This window comes from Ranitomeya imitator, chromosome 1 (genome assembly GCF_032444005.1).
Source record: "Ranitomeya imitator isolate aRanImi1 chromosome 1, aRanImi1.pri, whole genome shotgun sequence".
Taxonomy (NCBI): domain Eukaryota; kingdom Metazoa; phylum Chordata; class Amphibia; order Anura; family Dendrobatidae; genus Ranitomeya; species Ranitomeya imitator.
Genome location: NC_091282.1, coordinates 509262398 through 509285963, shown reverse-complemented (window position 1 = coordinate 509285963; position 23566 = coordinate 509262398). Strand labels below are relative to the sequence as shown.

Genomic DNA, 23566 nt, shown 5'->3' with positions numbered 1-23566 from the left:
CTGACAAAAGAGTGGGATGTAAAAGTTATGTAGGAGGTGACAACCCTTATCCAGCAGTCACCAATTCACACGCAATTTTCCCACTCACCCAAGACAGGGGGCACTCAGGAGGGAGGTGATGTCCTGCCCTTCGTAGACCCCAAATCTGTGGGTGTACCCTGAGGCACTTTCGCATAGCTTGTACAGTTTAATTCCATACCTAGTCCTCTTACTAGGCTGGTATTGTCAGAATTTTAGCCTCCCATTGCAATGTGCTAGAAATTCATCTATATAGATGTACTTTTGGCGGATGTATACCTCAGCAAATTTTCTACTGAAGTGTTCATCTACTGGCCGAATTTTATATAAACGTTCAAAGTTAGGATAGTATTCAGGGGCACACTGCGCATTAACACTACGATGTAAACATTTTTTTGCATCGTTTAAAATCGTGTCCTTGTCATGGCCATACAGAATACCGGTGTGCTTCCAAGATTCAGCAATACTAGTTTTCTGACTATGCCCATATGCAGAACAATTCCGCAAAAGGTCATCATTTCTGCTGCATTTACAGGGGTCCATCTAACACGAGGACATGGGATTTTAGGTAAAAAAAAAAAACAAAAATCGATAGGCATAAAAAATGTATCCGTCCCACCATAAGATTTGTGGTTTCCTCACTGACAAAGAACTTGAAAAAGTCAATTTCAGTGAGGCTGGTGGTGTCACGCTGCCAATAACATCCAAAATAACAGGCTGATCATTGTTTATTTTTTTGAGTGCAGTCCACATGGGATCGATTGCTGAAGGGTTGGCCTGAGTCCAAAGGGCATCTTGCTGTGGATCTAGACGGGGAGGAAGAGAAATAGAGGAACATGGGATCTTCACTGCCGTAGGCAAGGAAAGAGTACGCCTGCTCTGGTGAGTAGCGTCCTCTTGATGAATGGGACATTTTTATTTTGCTGTTCAAAAGACTGGGGGTGTGTAAGTGATGCTTTTACAAGTGTATTATGGGAGGCTTGTGTTAGGGGTACTATAGAAAAAACAAGTAAACTCCATCAATAGCAAATACCTCCAATTAGAAATGTAGTACAGTTTATCTGATTCACAGTGTCCCTTTCCTCATGTGCAGGCCCTTAGGTATCCATGGTTACAACCACTGATATAGTGAAAATTAGTTAGCTAGTTAGCAGTCGTAACCATGGCTACCCAACTGTCACTATGTCAGTGTTCATAACTATGCACGGCCGGCGTTAGCGGCAAGCAGACCAGGCAGCTGCCTAGGGCCCCCGCTCCACAGCTAGTGGCTTGCTGCTAATAGTGGCACATCACACAGCCGCTATGGGGCCTGTGAGTCAGGGGGGCACTCCTGCCGCCAGCGCTGACTCCTGCTGTATTCAACTATGCCAGTCTATGACGCTGGTACAGTTCAAAGCAATGATGGAGGAGAGAGCATCAGATGACACGCCCTTATCCCATCATTCCCCTCTGCGGCTGCGTGACGATGTCACTTCATCGCGCACCCACTGTGCCGCCACCGAGACCGGAGCCAAGCCTGGAGCAGTGCGGGGCACGGGGAGAGGATTGTTTTTTTAATCAGTGAGTACTGGACTGTGGGGCCATTCTCAGGGAGTGGGGGCTGTATTCTATGGGGGGGTACATTTTATTCTATGAGGGGGAATTGCATCATACTCTGAGGGTGCTACATTATACTATATGAGGGCTACATTCTATGGGGGCTGCATTATATTCAATGGGGGCTTCATTATTCTTTATGGGGGACTGCATTATATTCTAGGGGGGGGTTACATTATATTGTTTGGTGGGGCTGCATTATATTCTGTGGGGTGGCTGCATTGTACTGTATCGAGGACTATGGGGAATACATTATACTATATGAAGAACTATGGGGTGCATTATACTATGGGAAGTTAATTGTACTACATGGATAACTATGGCGGTGCATTATACTATATGGATGACCGAGCAGTACATTTTAATATATGGAGGACTATGAGCAGTGTATTATACTATATGGAGGACTGAGGAGTGTATTTTAGTATATGGAGTTCTATATGGAGCATATTATACTAAATGGAGGACTATGTGGTGTGCATTTTGCAATATGGAGGACTGAGGTGCACATAATATATGGAGGACTATGGGGTGTTTTATACTAAACAAACAAAATGCAGCATATTCATTGAGTGATTGGATTGTTTATGTGGGAACAGGAATCCTTGCTCTCAGCAGCACATCGCTGGTGTAAACTGTAGATGTGCTGCTGATAACCTGATACTGTATGGGGACAGATGGATCTAATTGTGATTGTTCTGTTCCCATCATTCTTTGTCAGTTGGTGTAAGGAAGCCGGGAAACACGTGTCAAACAACTTCATTATTGTGGATCACACTCGTTTAGCGGCCTCAACTCAGCGCATGTAAAAATACAACAGAAATGGTTCTGTGTGATGTGCAATATGTTAACATTTAGGGCCCCCATTTTAAACTTTTGCCTAAAACCGGCCCTGTGACCATGGATACCCAAGATCTTGCACGTGAGAAAAAAAAATAGTTTTTCTAATTCGCCATGTCTAATTGGAAGCATATTGTTAGAAAATGCCTCCAATATTAGGATAGGATCTTGGAGATGGGAATACCCCCTTTAACCCCTTCATGCTGAAACCCTTTTTTGTGTTTTTCACTCCCCTGCTTCCCAGAGCCATACTTTTCCATCAATACGGCCATGTGAGGGTTTCTTTTTGCTGGATGAGATGTACTTTTGAACGACCTATTGGTTTTATCATATCATGTACCGTTATTTGAAAATAGGAGAAATTGCTAAAAAAAAGTGCCACAACTGCTTTGTATATTTTTTTTCTTTTTACCATGTTCAAATGCTAAAACTGGCCTTCCATTATGACTCTCGGTCATTACGAGTTCTTAGATACCAAACATGTCTAGGTTCATTTTTCTTTAAGGCCTCTTTCACACTTCCGTTATTTCAACATTTTGACGGATCCTGTGCAGATTGTATAAACGGATCTTGTGCAGATTGTAAAAAAAAAAAAAAAAAACAGGTGCACTGGGCCCGTTTTTCTGACGAACCGGTTGAGGCTATGTGCACATGTTGTGTATGCATTTTTGCAGCGGTTTTCTGCTGCGAAAACGCATATACAACAAAATCCAGGTTTAAAAAAAAAAAAAAAAAAAAAAAAAAAAAATTGCAATATTCCCACCTTCCGGCGTCCCGCGCAGCGTTACCGATGTTCGCAGCAGCTGGCGTTCCCAGTAATGCCTTGCGTGCAATGACCTCTGATGACGTCATCGGGTCATTTCGCAATGCATCCATGGAACGCTAGCTGCTGGGAGCATCGGTAACGCTGCGCGGGATGCCAGAAGGTAACAATATTGCGAATTTTTTTTTTTTTTAACATTATATCTTGTTACTATTGATGCTGCATAGGAAGCATCAATAGTAAAAGAGCAAGCGAGAGAGAATTTCCCAGACTGGAAATTCTTCCACGTATGCTCAGTTTCAAAAGATGGAACCCGTCGCTGGATTCCTGCTTTTGGCAGTTAGTGACGGATCCTGCGCACATAGGCTTCCATTATAGCCAACGACGGGCAGTGCAGGACCCGTCACTGAACGATTTTCCGACGTGCAGAAAAAAAAAAAAAAAAAGTTTCTCTGTGTTGTCCCCGCCCGACGGACAGCGATTTTCCGACTGATCCAGTGCACGACGGATGAAATGGATGGCCATCTGTTGCCAATACAAGTCTATGGGATAAAAAAAAACAAACAAAAAAAAAAAAAAAACAGGATCCAGCAGAAAAATTTGCTGGATCCTGTTTTCTTCAAATATCGACGGGAGCTAAAAGACGGAAGTGTGAAAGAGGCCTAAGTGGTGAACAAAAAACAAAAACAAAACTTTACTTTGAGACCTGTAGCGTCTCGATTTATAAAGTAGTCATTCTGGAGTATTTCTGTACTGATCAAATATATTATTTTTATATTTTGAAAGATTGGGTGGTTACTAGATGTCTATGGGGCAAACAAAATAAAAGGGGGATTTGAACTTCCCCCTACTTTCTACAATAGTCTACTTAGGAGACTTGAAGCAGCTGCAATCATCTGAACGCTTGTTCTACACACAGCAGGACTTCAGGAGCCGAGCTCCTAGCTTCTGAGGAGCTGTTCTAATTCTTGCAATAATGCAAGCCTTCAGGACAGGTCTCCTAAATCAGCTTTCGTTGTCCGGAGCAGTGTGCCCATTTAAATAACCCGTTATCTCTGCATGTAACTACATTAATACCAGTGTAGACTTCAAAAACAGAACACTGATGGCTGAATGTGTTAAACAGCAAAACTTGTGATGAGCTTAAGGCCACGTTCACCATTTTATTTAAGTATTTGTAAGTGGAACAATAAAAGGAAAAGTATAGTAGAAACAAGTGCACCACTTCTGTATTGTTCCCTCATTCCTTTGGCTTCCAAATATTCAATGTGTGAACGTGGCCTTATTGTTCTACTAATACAAAAGGTCTGCTACTTACCAGAACTGTTACTCAAGAAAAGCCTACCCTACCAGAACCCAGAAGGTAAGGAAACTGCATAGCTCTGAGCTGCTCAAGAGAAAACGTGATCACCCCTTTAAGAGATGAGAAGGTCGAGCTTGCAATTTCTGTTCCAACTCTGACAGCAGAGTCTTATCTCCCAAATGTTCCGTTTTACTAAATGGGCAATTCCCATTGTCACGCCAAAATCTTAAGACTATCCTCCGGAAAGCCCATATGCCCAATAGTGACGATAAGGGAAGTAACTTCATACGCTCAAAGTTGGGAAACAAGATGCACAACATGTGTCATCATAGGCTTACTTTTTTTTTTTTTTTAACCTATAGATTGGTTTGGTAACTTGATTAACCAAGATGCATATTGAAAGAAAAGAAAATGCAATAGACAAGGATATGGGGGTCTAGCAGCCATTTTATTCAACACATGTCCTTGGGTCCATTCCATTCACAGTACAATACAGGAATAATGGAAAGGCTAGCATCCTCTATAGTTAGAATAAAAAAAAAGGAATGGTTGCAGTTTCCTTCATATATATTTCATTGATAGCACGGTTCGATTGAAGTTATAATGTACAAAAAAAAAAAAATAAACGAATAAAAGCAGACAATTACACATTTATTTCAGCTCTTGCACTTTCTGCTCCAGAGAGGCCTGGTTGGCGCCACTAAATTCATGCACCTAAAGAGAAAAAAAATAAAAAATTTTTTATATTAACTCGCACACAGACCAATTAACGTATTGACACTATCACTATGGACCACCTTTGTCTCCCTGCATCCTCTGAAGACCAGCAGGGGTCACATCAGAGCTGGTCCAGGAGGCTAGTACAGCACAAGGAGAGGTCCAGCAGTAGGGACAACCCATATAAGGCTACTTTCACACTTCCGTCTACCACATCTGCACAAGATCCGTCAAGACGTTGAAATGACGGATCCTGTGCAGATTGTGGAAAACGTGTGCACTGGGCCAGTCTTTCTGACGGACCCGTTGAGGCTATGCGCACCTGTTGTGTATGCGTATTTGCAGCGGTTTACCGCTGCGAAGACGCATACACAAACCAGGTTTAAAAAAAAAAAAAAAAATCAAATCGCAGTATTCTCACCTACCGGCGTCCCCCACAGAGGTGCTTCCGGCAGCTAGCGTTCCCAGTAAAACATTGCGAAATCTCGCAAGACCGCGACTTCTTGCGAGATTTCGCAATGTATTACTAGGAATGCTAGCTGCCGGAAGTATCGGTGACGCTGCGCGGGACATCGGTAGGTGAGAATATTGTGATTTTTTTTTATTTTTCACCATCTTACTATTGAAAGAGCGAGCGAGAATTTTCCTGACGGGAAATTCTTCCACGCATGCTCAGTTTGAAAAGGCGGGACCTGTCGCTGGATTCCTGCTTTTCACAGTCAGCGACGCATCCTGCGCCCATAGGTTTCCATTGTAGCCAGTGACGGGCAGCGCAAGATGCGTCGCTGACCGATTTTCCGACGTGCAGAAAAAAAACGTTCCTCTGAACGTTTTCTCTGCCCGACGGACCGTTTTTTTTTTTTTTTTTTTTTACGCAGGATCCAGTGCACGACGGACGAAACGGATGGCCATCCGTCACAATCCGTCGCTAACACAAGTCTATGAGAAAATGCAGGATCCTGTATTCTCAAAAATCAACGGATTGTGACGGGAGCTGAAAGACGGAAGTGTGAAAGAGGCTTAAAATTATTATGCATTTGTATGGCTATTAGAATTACCTTATTAGTCAGCAATAGGTCAAGACTTAGGGTATGTGCGTTGCGGATTTTGCTGCGGATCCGCAGCAGATTTGGCCCTGCGTTGTACAATACCACAGTGCACAAGCTGTGGAAAAAGCCGCGCGGAAACGAAGCAGTGTATTTCTCGCAGCATGTCAATTCTTTGTGCGGATTCCGCAGCGGTTTACACCTGCTCCTCAATAGGAATCCGCAGGTGTAAGACTACAGGTGGAAACCGCACACAAAAATGTGGTAAATCTGCGGGTAATCCGCAGTGCGGTATACCTGCAGATTTTGCAAAAACACAGAGCGGAAAAATCCGCAATGTGTGCACATAGTCTTTATGTGGGTTAAAAAATGGCTAGCAAAATCAGTGTACCCAGTGGATTGTTAGACAACGCACAAGAAACAAACAAGACACAGCTCTGAGATGTAAATGGCAAATACTTACCCGATTTCCATTTTTATAGAAGTGAAAGGTTGGCATGCATTTGATATCACAAAATGCAGCAACGTCCTAAAAGGTGCGATAGAAAAAAAAAAAAAATAAAGAAAGAAATCACGTAAGAAAGCCAAGGATGCTAGGATTTACAAGTCAAACAACACCATGTACTTTTACTCCACTATACAGTTTATTTATTATGCTGTTGAATTCCTCTCCCCCCCCCTATTTGCACATGAAAGATAAGTCCAGGAATAACTTTACATGGCCAATCAGTTCCTCTGTTACTGAGAAATCAACATTGACTTCATATGCAAGTGAGGCTAAAGAGCTATTGTAGATCTGAAGCCTCTGTCACTCCAGCTCTATTCTTCATCCAGTTCCTCCTCTTCCTGCTGTGACTTCAGCTGGCCAGGGAACAGAGCCTTCATATCCATCAGTCTCTTGCATATCAATGTAAATGCTGCTTTCTGAGTAAATGAAGGAAACAGACCGCTCATGTAGAGGTATAGTTGCTGGACTTGTGCATGTAATTCTTTCAAAGACGTAAGATTTCACTTCCCAAACTTTAACAGATTTCCCTTAAAAAAAAAAAAAAAAAAAAAAAAAATCAATAAGCAACTGGTTCTGGCATACCAGCATGGATGAAAAATATTGATCAAGTACTGACGTACGAATGAGGCCTAACAGTAAGGCTATGTTCACACAAAGCGTCCTGTCCCTGCGGGTTTTCCCGCAGCGGATTTGATAAATCTGCAGGGCAAACCCGCTGCGGTTATCCCTGCAGATTTATCGCGGTTTGTTCTGCGGGTTCCGCTGCGGGATTTTACCCCTACTATTGATGCTGCATATGCAGCATCAATAGTACTGTTAAAAATAATAAAATCATGGTATACTCACCCTCTGACGTCCCGATCTCCTCGGCACTGCAGGCAGCGGTCCGGTTCTAAAGATGCTGTGCGAGAAGGACCTTCGTGATGTCACGGTCATGTGACCGCGACGTCACCGCAGGTCCTGGCCGCATAGCAAACCTGAGACCGGACGGCCGCGTGCAGCGCTGAGACTTCAGAGGGTGAGTATATCATGATTTTTTTTTTTTTTTTTTTACTCAAATATGGTTCCCGGGGCCTGGAGGAGTCTCCTCTCCTCCACCCCGGGTACCACCCACACATTATCCGCATTACTTCCCGCATGGTGGGCACAGCCCCATGCGGGAAGTAAGCGGATCAATGCATTTCTATGGGTGGAGAATCACTGCGATTCTGCACAAAGAAGTGACATGCTGCGGGTTGTAAACCGCTGCGCTCCCGCGTGGTTTTTCCCGCAGCATGTGCACAGCGGTTTCCATAGGGTTTACATGTTACTGTAAACGCTATGGAAACTGCTGCAGAGCCGCAGCTGCAAAATCGCCGCGGTTCCGAAGTAAAAACCGCAATGTGTGAACATAGCCTAAAGCTTTAGCACATCTGCTCCAATTGATTGGATACAGAAGTAAAGGTATTGTGGAAGACAATTGCTTAGAAACTCAAATTCAATCTACTATATAATTGTCTAAGGGTCACTTCCGTCTTTCTGTCACGGATATTCATTGGTCGCGGCCTCTGTCATAGAAATCCAAGTCGTTGATTGGTCGTGGCAAAATGCCCACGACCAATCAGCGACGGCCATAGTCTGGCAGCGAAATAGCCGCTGCTTTAGTGCCCTGTAGTCAGCGCTGAGCGGTCACACAGGGTTAATGCCAGCGGTAATGGACCACAGTGTAACGCACTTCGTTACCGCAGCTATTAACCCTGTGTGACCAACTTTTTACTATTGATGCTGCTTATGCAGCATCAATAGTAAGATGATCTAATGTTACAAATAATAATAATAATAATAATAATAAAAAAGGTTATTTTCACCCTCCAACGTGGCGCGCTGTCCTCGGCAGTGCAAGCGGCAGGTTCCGGTGCCAAGGATGCCATGCGAGAAGGACCTGCCATGACGTCACGGTCATGTGACCGTGGCATCACAGGTCCTGCGCTCATGCCAACCCTGGGATCGGAAGCTGCCGCGTTCACCGCACACAGGCGCCTGGGCTACAAGGGGCCCTCAGAAGGTGAGTATATGTTTATTTTAAGTCTTTTTTAACCACTCTTATAGTGCCCACTTTGCTATATACTACGTGGGCTGTGTTACATACTGCGTGGGCTCTGTTATATACTACATCTCTGTGCTATAGACTATGTAGCTGGGCAATATACAACGTGACTGTCCAAAATACTACGCGCTCTGTTATATACTACGTGGCTGTGCAATATACTACGTGGCTATGTTATACACTACGTGGCTGTGCAATACAATATGTGGCTATGTTATATACACTACGTGGCTGTGTTATATACTACGTACCTCTGCTATATACTACGTACGCTGTGTTACATACTACGTAGCTCTCTTATATACTACGTAGCTATGTTATATACTACGTCGGTTGTGTTATATAGTACCTAGCCTGTGCTATATACTACCTACATATTCTAGAATACCCGATATGTTAGAATCGGGCCACCATCTAGTAATGCATAAACATACAAACAGTTTTAACCCCCTTCATCCTGGGGCCATTTTCCAGTCTGTTGCTCCCAGTCTTGACATAACTTTATTTTTCCACCAATATGAAGCCTTTCTTTTTGCCAGACAAGTCGTACTTATAAACGACAACATTGATCTTACCATGTAAGTTCCTGGTAAAAAAAAAAAAAAAAAAAAAGAAGGGGGAAACAGGAAGGGAGGGGGACTCCAAAGCACCCATTTTCCAAGACCCATCATGTCTCGATTTTTCAGGTTATTGGGGGTTGGGTGAGGGCTTATTTTTTGCACGCCAGGCTGACTGTTTTACTGATATCATTTTGGTGTAGATACAATCTTTTGATTGCCTGTTATAGCATTTTATTACAATGTTGCCTCAGCTGAAAAAAAAAAAAAATAATGTGCAGCAGAATTGATCATCTGCTATGAACGCCGTTGATGGGGAAACCCTCATAGTAAATCAGCAATGACCCTGGGTTGCCATGCCAACCTATCTGCGCCCCAATCATGTGAAAGGGACACTGATGGGGAGGAGCTAGTGAGAGTGGCATTTAACATGTTAACAGCCACAGGTGGACTGCAATTCCACCCACGTTTGATAGGGGCACGTCAGCTGATGAAGTCAGTTGTCATGTGCTTAAAAAAAAAAAAAAAAAAGGAGTTGGCTCAGCGCTGGAGACCCTACATATGACGCGTATAGATACGTCATAACGTCGTGAAGGGGTTAAAGGTCACCAATTACTGACCCCCAAAAAAGCAGGCTCTAAAACAGTCTTCTATATTCAAGGGTTAAACATGTAAAACGTTTTTACAATGCTAATACTAGATTTCCATTCAAATTCTAAAATAACTGAAAATACACAGTATAAAAATATAAGTACAAGGAAGTGAATGGCCAGTAGGAAGACAGATTTTATTGACTAGCCTAAAGTCTGTTTAGCAAATGCAGTATGTAGGCTTAAACAATAAAACAAGAAATTTGGAGAAAATATACGGTAATTTACCGCTGCATCATCCACATCCACTTTCAGGAATACAACCTCAAGGTATTTTGTGCTCAGGGTCTAGAAACAAACGACAGAAAAAAAAAAGTTGAGCAGCAGCATGTACAGTCATTGAGAATCTACATACGGTAAATCACCGGGGTACGATCACGTGGGGGTGAGAGCTACTCTGAAATAGGAAGGTTTTTCACATGGATTTTGAAGCAAATTTCACTGCATGCACCTCAAGCATTAATTTACAAAGCTGCCAATGTAAAGTTCTACACTGTGGGTCAATTCTTGTGTAGATTGTTGTGCGCAGCGAGGATCAGATTTGTTGTTAATCTCAGTCACTTTGCTGTCTCTGGAATATACTGCAAGTACTGAGGGAATATTGCAGAGGCCCCATACCTTTGGGCTAAATCTACACATCCAAACAAATCCGTAACAATGTGTCCATGGGAGCTTGCACTAGTCTGGTGTACTGGACCTTCTGAGCAGCTCTACACTCTGGCTCAGAGTTGAGCGAGTACCAAGAGTTCACCTATATGACTAAATACTTGCCCTCACAAAAGGGTTCTCATGAACAAAGTATATTGTAACCAATATATCTTGGAATAAAAAAAATAGGTTCCACAATTAAATGCATTAAAAAAAATAAAAAGTTCCTGTGCTGAGATAATCTTATAAATCTGCCCCTGCTGTGTACTGTGTAATGGCTGTGTCTGACCGTGCAGGAGCATAGTCTGATCATACCACAGCTCCTGGGCAGGAGGACGCAAAAGAGAGGATGCAGAGCATTACCCCAAAAAAAAAAAAAAAAAATTATATTAAGGACTCCTATCCTAATATGCTATACAATGGTTACCCTACGCTTCATACCCTCCAGGTGAGAAGTACTATTTGTTTCAGGTGACTTTCCAGGATAAGCCGTCATGCGAGTTTTCGTGCCTGAGTAAGCGAGGGGTGACTAGGCGCTAGAAGGTCTAACACATACATCACACAGACTTCAGGGCTTCCTGCTCCCATGCCTCTGTAGCACCAGTACTCAACTGTAAGTGGACCCTGCAAATCTTTGACCATTTGTTCTACAGACTGCAATACTACTTTTATTTTAGAACTGAACGTCTCGTTTCATATGAAGCCCAGCCTGTTGCTCGGCATCACAGGAGTCCCAAGCTTGCAGCCATGGGGGCATTAGTCTCCCAGATGCCACAGCAGCCCATTGGCTGCCCCCAATCTTGTCACAGCCATTTATATATTGCCAGCAGCATCTAAATGGCTACGCAGGTTGAGTTAATGCAGATGTCGGCTGTGTAACACAAAGCATCTGAGAAGCGTGGAGATGGTTCAGCCTTACACATGCAAACCCTGGCACCAACATACACTTTTGTCCACTTACGCCAAGGGCTTAAAACTCAATCCACATGGAACAGAGGTCATGCTACAGATATGCAATTAAAAAGGTGAAATCTCCATGTCGAACACTTGTAGAAAATATCCCCCCCCCCCCCCCCCCATGACCGGCCTTACATAGCTCACACAGATTACTTACATCAAAGAAAGGACCGATCATTTTACATGGCCCACACCATGTGGCTGTGAAGTCAACAACTACAAGTTTTTCACCAGCGTCAGATAGGGCAGTTTTAAATTCATCCTGAAATAAAAAGAATAAAAGGGAATTTAAATATACATGGTCCCATTCATGTCAGTTATTCCCATGTAATATTAAATTAGGTTTATATTAACCATAGCCCATGTGGATCCAATTTCATTTAACAATTGTAAGTGAAAATGCAGAATATTAAACCTCCAAATGAAGGACCAAATTAAACTAGGCCTAGCATGTCAGAGTGAGGAGACCTCTACGCCAGAGGTGTCAAACTGCATTCCTCAAGGGCCGCAAACAGGTCATGTTTTCAGGATTTCCTCAGCATTGAACAAGGTGCTGGAATCATTCTGTGCAGGTGATTAAATTATCACCTGTGCAATACAAGGAAATCCTGAAAACATGACTGTGTGCGGCCCTCGAGGAATGCAGTTTGACACCCCTGCTCTACGCCATGCATGCTCCTCTGGGAAATTAAATATGCAAACTACCTCTTCAGAGAGGATGAGGACTTGAACTCTCTAGTGCCACCTATAGGAATTAGTAATCCTAAAAATGAATAGTGACCCTTAACAAGCCTTGCAATAGGACTTAGGCTATGTGCACACCTTGCGTCGGGTCCCTGCGGGTTCTCCCGCAGCGGATTTGATAAATCTGCAGGGCAAAACAACTGCGGTTCTCCCTGCAGATTTATCGCGGTTTGTTCCGCGTTTTCCGCTGCGGGTTTCCGCCTATACTATTGATGCTGCATATGCAGCAATATGCAGCATCAATAGTAATGTTAAAAATAATAAAAATTGGTTATACTCACCCTCTGATGTCCGGATCTCCTGGGCGCTGCACCCGGCGTTCCGGTTCCAAAGATGCTGTGGGAGAAGGACCCTTCGTGACGTCACGGTCATGTGACCGCGACGTCACCGCAGGTCCTGGTCGCACAGCAACTCTGACCGGACGGCCGCGTGCAGCGCCCAGGAGCTCCGGACATCAGAGGGTGAGTATAACCAGATTTTTTATTTTTTAACCCCAAATATGGTTCCCAGGGCCTGGAGGAGAGTCTCCTCTCCTCCACCCCGGGTACCACCCGCACATTATCCGCTTACTTCCTGCAACGTGGGCACAGCCCCATGCGGGAAGTAAGCGGTTCAATGTATTCCTATGGGTGCAGAATCGCAGCGATTCTGCACAAAGAAGTGACATGCTGCGGGTTGTAAACCGCTGCGTTCCCGCGCGGTTTTTCCCGCAGCATGTGCACAGCGGTTTGCGGTTTCCATAGGGTTTACATGTTACTGTAAACGCTATGGAAACTGCTGCGGACCCGCAGCATCAAAATCGCGGCGGTTCCGCGGAAAAAAACGCTAAGTGTGAATATAGCCTTAAGGTAATTATGAATTAAACTAGAAATATGTGGGAGAGAAAAACATGATTTTACCAAAACATAGCTGAAATCAGGGTCTCTGGTCCTACATTATGCTGCTCTCAGATCACAGAGGAAATCTGTCACCAGGTTTTTGCTAATGAAAGAAAATGTCACCTTGCATCAAAATTGCATGAAGGTACTTGTATGTATAAAAGGGGCGAGTCATTTTGACAACTGGCCAGAAAACATGGGTTCTGAGGGTGAATATACGGCAATTTGCTTTACTTTTTAAGTGTCAAAACTGAAAGTTGCCCTGGCTGTCAGCGGCACAAAACACCCAAAAAACCCTTGTAGCGAAAAGGTCAAAAATATCACCACAATCACTCATGCTCCATTATATAATAATGAATGAAAAAACAAAAACAAAAAAAAACCGTTTAGCAGCATAGGTTTCTGGGCAGGGAACCACCCTATGTAATATGTTCAATACTGGTGGAGGGGTTGTCTTTTACAACTTGTCAAAAGACTTCATTATACAAAAATCGACACTAATCCCTTTTATATTCATTGTTTCTGCCATTTACAATTAAGGGTTCAACTAATTTACTTACATCACATATCTACAGTATTTGCATTTCCCTGATGAAACCTTATAACAGGAATTCAGATTACAGTGACTCGGCAGTATTGTTAGGCTAGGGTGACATTGCGCAGTGCAACCCGTTTAGCGCTAGCGGGTTGCGCTAACGCAATGTTTTTAATGGGGCCGCGTCCTGGGGTCGCGGTAACGTCCCCGCTCTCGCAGATCCCCGATCTGCGAGAGCGGGGAACGGACCGCGGGCGCGCCTCGGACGCTGCGAGCAGCGTCCGCGGCGCGCCAGGAAACACCGGCGCGTCGCTAGCGTGTGCCGAACATGGCACGCGCTAGTGCTGCGCGTTCCCATTGCCGTGAATGGGCGCGCTAACGGACGCGTTGCACGGCGTTAATTTCGCCGTGCAACGCTGTCCTTTAAGCGCGTTCCCATAACGCAATGGGAACCCAGCCTTAGGCAAGGCCTATCTGCAAGAGAACACTTCTCCGCTGATCCAGAAAATGTAACAGACTCTGGAGACATTAGAGCAGGGATGGGCAATTCATTTTCCCGAGGGGCCACATGAGACCGTGACTGTTGGGAGGGCGGAACCAATAGGCTGAAATTAATTATACTCCATATTAATATCGATATATTACACTATAATTATCAATATATAATTCTAGCACTTAATATTGAGCAGAATTAAGTATGCTGACACCCCTATACATATATATCGTATGAACCCGACCACAGCCCCTTATCTACACTGTAAGAGGCCCCACACAGCCTCCCCCACATTAGGTTCTTTAGAAGGACGAAGATCTGGGAATTTATTCTGATGGAATATAGGCTGAACTGGATGGACAAATGTCTTTTTTTGGCCTTGCTAACTATATTACATGCGGCCCCACACAGCCTCCAAGGTAAGACAATACCTGAACTTTAAGAAAACAGGAGCTTCTGTAACAATTTACAGAAAAAAAAAAAACATTAAAAATAAGAAGCAGTTTACTTCGTCTAAAGGCCATGATTCTCCCAAATCCGGTGTTCTTCTCCCTGTGCGTCTCCATTCCTGAGACATATAGAGTGTGATTTACCAAAGCTTTTTCGCCAGTATTCTGGTACAAAAAGCTTGCAACAGTTGTGATTTTGACACAACTTTTAGCTACACTAAAAATCAGCAATTTGGTGTTCTCACATCATTTTCAAGCAGATCAAAGAGGGAGGAGCTGGGGCATAATGACCACCGCTCGTCATGGGGCTGGAGAAAGATTTGTGGCGACACACCCATTCGATTCATGAAGAGAGGTATGCCTCTTCATTAGTCAAGAGTGTCAAAAAACAGCCCATCTACTCAACAACAACGCCAGTCTTGATGCATCGGGTCCATAGTGTTAGGCAAGGAGGCAGAATACTTAAAAGATGCCTCCTTGGCTAACAAGACTAGATTTAAAAACTGGGTGTAAAAAGGGTGCAGGTCTTCTTCAAAGAGGATACATTTCTTTTAAAGGTCACTAAAGTTAGAAACAAAACAAAAAAGGGTATCATAAGCCTGAGGGGGTAACAAACTTAGCTGAGCACGCCAACGCTTTGTTACTGAGATTTTTATAGTCCTGGAGCAGAGATCCACCAGCAATCAAAACTTCTGACAAGTCACCATGCCTCTCAGAAACACATAACCTTTGATGGAGGATTAGAAAGATGACACAATCTACATTTTCTGAAGCCAAAGTTAAGAGTCATGTTCAATAAATGTTTTAAGAGAAGGAAGAAATGTTTATCTAATTGCTCAACTGGGAACTTAGTGGCCTACTTTGAACAATTGAGTAAGGAGGAAGTATCGGATAAGCATCACGGAAGCCTCCCACTATAATACAGGTTTTCGTAAGACCTAGCAATAAATCTTAGTTTTTATTTAAATGAGTCATTAGCCTTTACATTCACTAATCTGCTTTTATCAAAACAGTACACATATGCATAGATAGCATTGTGAAAAAAGAGTCAGCTGAATGTAACCAATCTGAGAATTATCACCTAATGCAGGGGTGGGGAACCTCAGGCCCCAGGGCCATTTACAGCCCTTGATGACCTTTTATCAGGGCCCCGGGCAGATTGTCAAGGACCACATTCTTGGGCAGGGAGCTGTATTTTGATTACCACAAGCTCATTATTTCTTCTTGCTCTGTTAACACACACAGTGTCCGCCACTGAACACTGAAGGGCATGCACTGAAAAGATTACTTCCGGAAACCAGTGCCATGATGTACTTTGTGGGCGGAGATTGTACGGCCCGCGAATGATGGTAAAAATATACAAATGGCCCTTGGCAAAAAAAAAAAACAAAAAAAAAAAAACACACACCTTCTTCCTTAGGGTACCGTCACACAGTGAAATTTTGATCGCTACGACGGCACGATTCGTGACGTTCGAGCGATATATCTGTGACGTTCGAGCGATATCGCAATGTCTGACACGCTCCTGCGATCAGGGACCCCGCTGAGAATCGTACGTCGTAGCATATCGTTTGAAACTTTCTTTCGTCGTCTAGTGTCCCGCTGTGGCGGCATGATTGCATGGTGTAACATATATCGTATACGATGTGCGCATAGTAACCAACGGCTTCTACATCGCACATACGTCATGAAATTATCGCTCCAGCGTCGTAGATTGCAAAGTGTGACAGCAGTCTACGACGCTGGAGCGATATTGTTACGACGCTGGAGCGTCACGGATCGTACCGTCGTAGCGATGAAAATTGCACTGTGTGACGGTACCCTTAACCTGCAGCGCTCTTCTGCTCAGAGTCCCCAGCGATATGTGACAATCAGCGACCCCTGATGTGCTGCAGTTTTCACAGTTCCACGAATCAGCAACTGCTATTTGTCACATGACCTCTACAGCCTATCTGCTGCCACTGATTGGTTTCAGCTCTCAAGATCACGAGACAGACATGTTTAAGGATTTAGTTTGAAGGTCTTCGTAGATCCATATTTAAATAAAATCAGATAAAGACGTTATTACAGTCAGGAAAAAGGCTCATTAATGGAGATTCAAGTTGCAACAGCCTGGTTTGGAAATCTAGGATTAATCTTTGTTATACTGCTGATAAGGAGCTGCAAGATCCCCCCCTGAAATCAGGGTTCTGGAGCCCAGGAACAAGGTTTTGCAGAGCAGTCTTGAATGGAGCTGTGGTGTGCCCTCACTCCCTCCTCTACAATCATTATTTACCAGACAGACTGACACAGCAAAGTAGTTTGCTGTGAAACCCCCTGTCGATTAGATACAATTCTAACTGTTACATAACGGTTATTTTGAGTTAAATGCTAATCATTTACAGACAGTGTGACCGATTCAAGATGAGTCAAGGCAGTAACATGAAGTCAACTTAAAGAGTAACACAATGCCCCAGGGTTTGGCGCTTCCTGTACCTTACTGAACACTTGTATTAGGAAACAGATCTTTCATCAGCATTTCATAATTAATGGAAGCAATAATTTCACATGCACCATTACAGGAACCCATCTTCCTCAAAATGAGGCTTTATGAAGGGTGGGAGGACACTGGAATACAGACTACATATTTCTGAGGGTATGTGCACACGAACCAGAGTTGCTGTGTGTTGAACGTTGCGTAATTATACAGCAAACGCATTGCTGTCAGATGTTATAGCATAGTGGATGGGATTTCAAGAAACCCCAAGTCCGGAGACTGACATGCGGCGTGTCTCCCCAGACCACAGCATGTCAAGCTCGATTGTGGATATGCTAGTCTCCGCAAGAGAAATTTCACCCATAGAACGTATTGGACGCGGTGAATCTGCATGGTTCAGTGACCACAAAGGATTCACCTGCATTCAATAGACTGCAGCGCCTTTGATACAGCGATGCTACTTCCGGATCGTGTGCACCCAGCTTAAGATGTCCATCAGGTACGCACAGCAACCAGCATTACGTCAGGGAAGTCTAAGCTGGAAACTAGTTGTGGATGTTATAGTTTCTAGGTTGAGATCACACATGCAGTTTTTAGATGCCTTCTTGAGTCATGGATAAATCCACCACTAACGGTAAGGCTGTGTTCACACGCTGCGGATTTTGCTGCGGATCCGCAGCGGATTTGGCCGCTGCAGATCCGCAGCAGTTTTCTTAAAGTTTACAGTACAATGTAAACCTAAGGGGGAAAAAAAACGCTGTGCACATGCTGCAGAAAAAGCCGCGCGGAAACACTGCGGATTATTTTCCGCAGCATGTCAATTGTTTGTGCGGATTCCGCAGCAGGTTTCAACCAGCACCAATAGGAAAGTGCTCGTGAAAACCGCAGAAGAATCCGCAGAACCGCAAGAAAATCCGCAGTGGTTTTGCACTGCGCATTTTCCAAATCTGCAGCGTGGGCACATAATATAAGGCCAGGACCTTTAGGGTGTCTGGTCCTTTTGAATTGCAGCTCAAAAACCTGCATATGTGATTTCAGCCCGACAAGTGAAGAGCACATCCCACTACACGTGCAAACTGGTAATACTGGATCTATTGTTCTTGAGGCTTCTAGTGACAGATCATTGTAGCTGTCCCGCAGAGTCTGATAGAAAGATAGACATCCCTTACCAACGATGGACAATTCCCTTCCGATTTTAGTGTGTTAATATAGTACTGTTGCCCCATAATGGCAGATATGTTTTTGTAATCTTTTCCATTCTGCTGTGCACAGATCATGACAGCTAGAACGCCGCCTTATAGGGTTTTACCAGCCTCTAAGGCTAGGTTCACATTGCGTTAGCGTATCCGCTAAACGGATTGCGCTAACGCAATGTCCAAAAAGGGATTGCGTTCGGCAATCCCGCTAGCGCAGATGCCCGATCTGCGCTAGCGAAGAACGGACCCTGAATGCTGCAAGCGGCGTTCGAGGTCCGTCCGAAACTAACGGCACATCGCTGACGCATGCCGAAAAAGGCATAAGTTAGCAATGCGTTAGCACATTGCAGTCAATGGGTGCGCTAATGGATCCGTTACATAGCGTTAATCGCGCCAATTTCGCCATGTAACGGATTCCGTTAGTGGACACCCACTAACGCAATGTGAACCTAGCCTTAAAAAATAAAATCAGAAAAAAAAAAAAAGTAACCAGTCAGCTGATTCATGCTGGAGGGACAAAGAGCAGCACAAGTCATAGACCAATCCATGTGTTTTAGGCTATTTTCACACTAGCGTCGGAATCTCCCCGTCGCAATGCGTCAGGCAGAGATTCCGACGCTAGCGTTTATCGCACTGCACAATGGAGGCAGCGGATGCATTTCTCCGGCGCATCCGCTGCCCCATTGTGAGGTGCGGGGAGGTGGGGGCGGAGTTCCGGCCGCGCATGCGCGGTCGGAAAAAGCGGTCCGTCAGGAGCAAAAAACGTTACATGTAGAGTTTTTTGCTCCCGACGGTCCGCCAAAGCACGACGCATCCGTTGCACAACGGATGTGACGTGTGGCAATCCGTCGTCAATACAAGTCTATGGGGAAAAAACGCATCCTGCAAGCACTTTTGCAGGATGCGTTTTTTCTGCAAAACGACGCATTGTGACGGATTGCAGTTAACGCTAGTGTGAAAGTAGCCTTACTCTAAAATGTTACAGCATTTAAGAGAAGAGATTGCAGATCCTAGGTAGCTAGTACTACAAGTCCGTTTTCTAGTACCCTTTCTGCAAGTCTGCACGGTACCTTTCTATTGCTACAATCATTTTAGAAGACGGACCATACTTTGTGTTATCTGCTGTAGTTTTTTGGCATTTTAGAAAGGTATAGAATTCCCTGAGGTTGTATGCACACGTTGCAGATTTTTTGCGTTTTTTTTCGCTATAAAAACGTTAAAAAAATGCATACATTATGCATACCATCATATAGGATGCATTCTGCAATTTTTGTGCACATGATGCGTTTTTTTCCATGAAAAAAAAAAAAAACGCATCGCGGTAAGAAACGCAGCATGTTAATTAATTTTGCTGATTTTTTTGCGGATTTCCCACTATATTATTGCATTGGGAACCTCTGGAAAAATCCACACACAAAAAAAAAAAAAAAAAAAAAGCACCAAAAACGCAAGAAATCCACATGCGGATTTCTTGCAGAAAATGCCCTGTTTTGCTCAGGAAATTTCTGCAAGAAATCCTGAACATGTGCACATGTCCTAAAGATCCATTATTCATGAGGGCCCAGTTCACCTACAACGCTCACAGGGCCCTAGGAATTTACTGTGCATACACAGCCTATCCACAGCAGACTCTCGCTGGTAGTCTTATCACGTACTCATTACGTGTCAGATTTGCAATATACAAAACAGAAATGTGGAAACTTGAGACCCCCGTACACATTAGTCTTTAACCTATCTGCATAAGCGGCCAACAGTCTAAAGGTACCTTCACACTGAACGTTATTGCTAGCGATCCGTGACGTTGCAGCGTCCTGGCTAGCGATATCGTTCAGTTTCACACGCAGCAGCGATCAGGATCCGGCTGTGATATCGTTGGTCGCTGCAGAAAGTCCAGAACTTTATTTCGTCGCTGGACTCCCTGCAGACATCGCTGAAGCGGCGTGTGTGACGCCGATTCAGCGATGTCTTCACTGGTAACCAGGGTAAAAGTAAAAAAAAAAAAAAAAAACCAAACACTACATACTTACCTTCCGCTGTCTGTCCTCCGGTGTGCTTCTCTGCACTGTCAGCGCCGGCCAGCCGGAAAGCAGAGCACAGCGGTGACGTCACCGCTCTGCTTTCCGGCCGCTGTGCTTGCACAGTGCAGAGAAGCACAGCGCCAGGGGACAGACAGCGGAAGGTAAGTATGTAGTGTTTTTTTTTTTTTTTTACTTTTACGCTGGTAACCAGGGTAAACATCGGGTTACTAAGCGCGGCCCTGGGCTTAGTAACCCGATGTTTACCCTGGTTACCAGGGGAACGGAATCGTTGGTCGCTGGAGAGCTGTCTGTGTGACAGCTCTCCAGTGACCAAACAGCGACGCTGCAGCGATCGGGATAGTTGTCTGGATCGCTGCAGCGTCGCTCAGTGTGAAGGTACCTTAAGGCCTTATTCACACATTAGTTTTTCCCATGAGTGCTAGCCATTTAATTAACGGACAGCTCTCGCACCTGTCACAGGTCATTGTGGAGACATGGAACTAAGTGTCCATAGGGGGGGGAGGTGTGTGTGTGTGTGTGTGTGTGTGTGTGTGTGTGTGTGTGTGTGTGTGTGTGTGTGTGTGTGTGTGTGTGTGTGTGTGTCTCTCTCTAACAGCACTCGGATGTAATCTCTCCGCTGACAGCGACCTAAATGTGGAGAAACTTTATTAAAGGGAACCTGTCACCCAGTTTTTTCAGTAGGAGATAAAAATACCGTTAAATAGGGCCTGAGCTGTGCTTTACAATAGGGTATTTTTTGTCCCGATTCCCTACCTATGCTGCCGAAATACCTTACAAAAGTGGCCTTTTTCGCCTGTCAATCAGGCTGGTCAGGTCGGATGGGCGTGGTCACAGCGATGTTTCTCCCCCACATCTTGCTTATGTTCACGTTGGTGGCATAGTGCTTCTCGCATGCGCAAGTGCCGAATGCACTGCGCAGCTGTAGAAAAAGAGCGAGCTCGCCGCTATTCAGCGGTTTCTCGGTGGGCGCGGCCATCTTCCTGAGGCCGCGCGTGCACAGATAGAGTCTCCTGCTTCCCAGGGCTTCTGGAAAATTGCCGCGGGATGCCGCACGTGCGCAGATGGACATCGTGGCGGCCATTTTCCTGAAGCCGAGTTCGAATCTCGGCTTCAGGAAAATGGCCGCCGCGATGTCCATCTGCGCACGCGCGGCATCCCGCGGCCATTTTCCTGAAGCCCCGGGAAGCAGGAGACTCCATCTGTGCACGCGCGGCCTCAGGAAGAAGGCCGCGCCCACCGAGAAACCGCTGAATAGCGGCGAGCAAGCTCTTTCTACAGCTGTGCAGTGCATTCGGCACTTGCGCATGCGAGAAGCACTACGCCACCAACGGGAACATAAGCAAGATGTGGGGGAGAAACAGCGCTGTGACCACACCCATCTGACCAGCCTGATTGACAGGCAAAAAAGGCCACTTTTGTAAGGTATTTCGGCAGCATAGGTAGGGAATCAGGGGACAAAAAAATACCCTATTGTAAAGCACAGCTCAGGCCCTATTTAACCCCATCCCGACCTGTGACACAGCGTATGCGTCATGAAAGTCGGTGCCAATCCGACCTGTGACGCATATGCTGTGTCACAGAAAGATCGCGTCCCTGCAGATCGGGTGAAAGGGTTAACTCCCATTTCACCCGATCTGCAGGGACAGGGGGAGTGGTAGTTTAGCCCAGGGGGGGTGGCTTCACCCCCCCGTGGCTACGATCGCTCTGATTGGCTGTTGAAAGTGAAACTGCCAATCAGAGCGATTTGTAATATTTCACCTATTATAACGGGTGAAATATTACAATCCAGCCATGGCCGATGCTGCAATATCATCGGCCATGGCTGGAAATACTAATGTGCCCCCACCCCACCGATCGCCCCCCCAGCCCCCCGATCTGTGCAGCGCTCCCCCGTCCTCCTGTCCGCTCCCCCCGTGCTCCAGTCAACCCCCCCGCACTCCGATCACCCCCCCTGCACAGCGATCCCCCACCCCGTGCTCAAATCCACCCGCACGCACACCGATCCTCATCCGTGCTCCGACGCCCCCCACCCCGTGCTCCGACGCCTCCCCCCCGTGCTCCGACGCCCCCCCGTGCCCTGATCTCCCCCCCCCTTATACTTACCGAGCCTGCCGGTGTCCGTCTTCTTTCCTGGGCGCCGCCATCTTCCAAAATGGCGGGCGCATGTGCAGTGCGCCCGCCGAATCTGCCGGCCGGCAGATTCGTTCCAGAGTGAATTTTGATCACTGAGATATAACCTATCTCAGTGATCAAAATAAAAAAATAGTAAATGACCCCCCCCCCCCCCCCCTTTGTCACCCATAGGTAGGGACAATAAAAAAAATAAAGAATTTTTTTTTTTCACTAGGGCTAGGGTTCGGGATGTGCACACGTATTCTGGTCCTCTGCGGATTTTTCCGCAGAGGATTTGATAAATCCGCAGTGCTAAACCGCTGTGGATTTACCGCAGTTTTTCTGCGCATTTCACTGCAGTTTTACAACTGCGATTTTCTATTGGAGCAGTTGTAAAACCGCTGCGGAATCCGCAGAAAGAAGAGACATGCTGCAGAATGTAAACCGCTGCGTTTCCGTGCTGTTTTTCTGCAGCATGTGTACAGCGATTTTTGTTTCCCATAGGTTTACATTGAATTGTAAACTCATGGGAAACTGCTGCGGATCCGCAGCGTTTTCCGCAGCGTGTGCACATACCTTTAGAATTAGACTATGTGCACACGGTGCGGATTTGGCTGCGGATTGGCCGCTGCGGATCCGCAGCAGTGTTCCATCAGGTTTACAGTACCATGTAAACATATGGAAAACCAAATCCGCTGTGCCCATGGTGCGGAAAATACCGCGCGGAAACGCTGTGTTGTATTTTCCGCAGCATGTCAATTCTTTGTGCGGATTCCGCAGCGTTTTACACCTGTTCCTCAATAGGAATCCACAGGTGAAATCCGCACAAAAAACACTGGCAATCCGCGGTAAATCCGCAGGTAAAACGCAGTGCCTTTTACCTGCGCATTTTTCAAAAATGGTGCTGAAAAATCTCATACGAATCCGCAACGTTGGCACATAGCCTTAGGGTTAG

At 45.2% G+C, this 23566-nt stretch overlaps 1 protein-coding gene across 1 annotated transcript in view; it reads right to left on the bottom strand.

Annotated features, from left to right (window-relative positions):
• Positions 1-4949: 4949 nt before the first annotated feature.
• Positions 4950-23566, bottom strand: part of LOC138676882 (thioredoxin-like) — a 29105-nt gene continuing 10488 nt past the window's right edge. Inside the window, exons 2-5 of the mRNA XM_069766570.1 lie at positions 11847-11951; positions 10313-10372; positions 6747-6812; positions 4950-5234 (exon numbers count right to left, since the gene is read on the bottom strand). Of these exons, the coding sequence (XP_069622671.1) occupies positions 5172-5234; positions 6747-6812; positions 10313-10372; positions 11847-11951 (294 nt within the window). The 3' untranslated portion in view covers positions 4950-5171. The remainder of the gene's footprint in view (positions 5235-6746; positions 6813-10312; positions 10373-11846; positions 11952-23566) is intronic.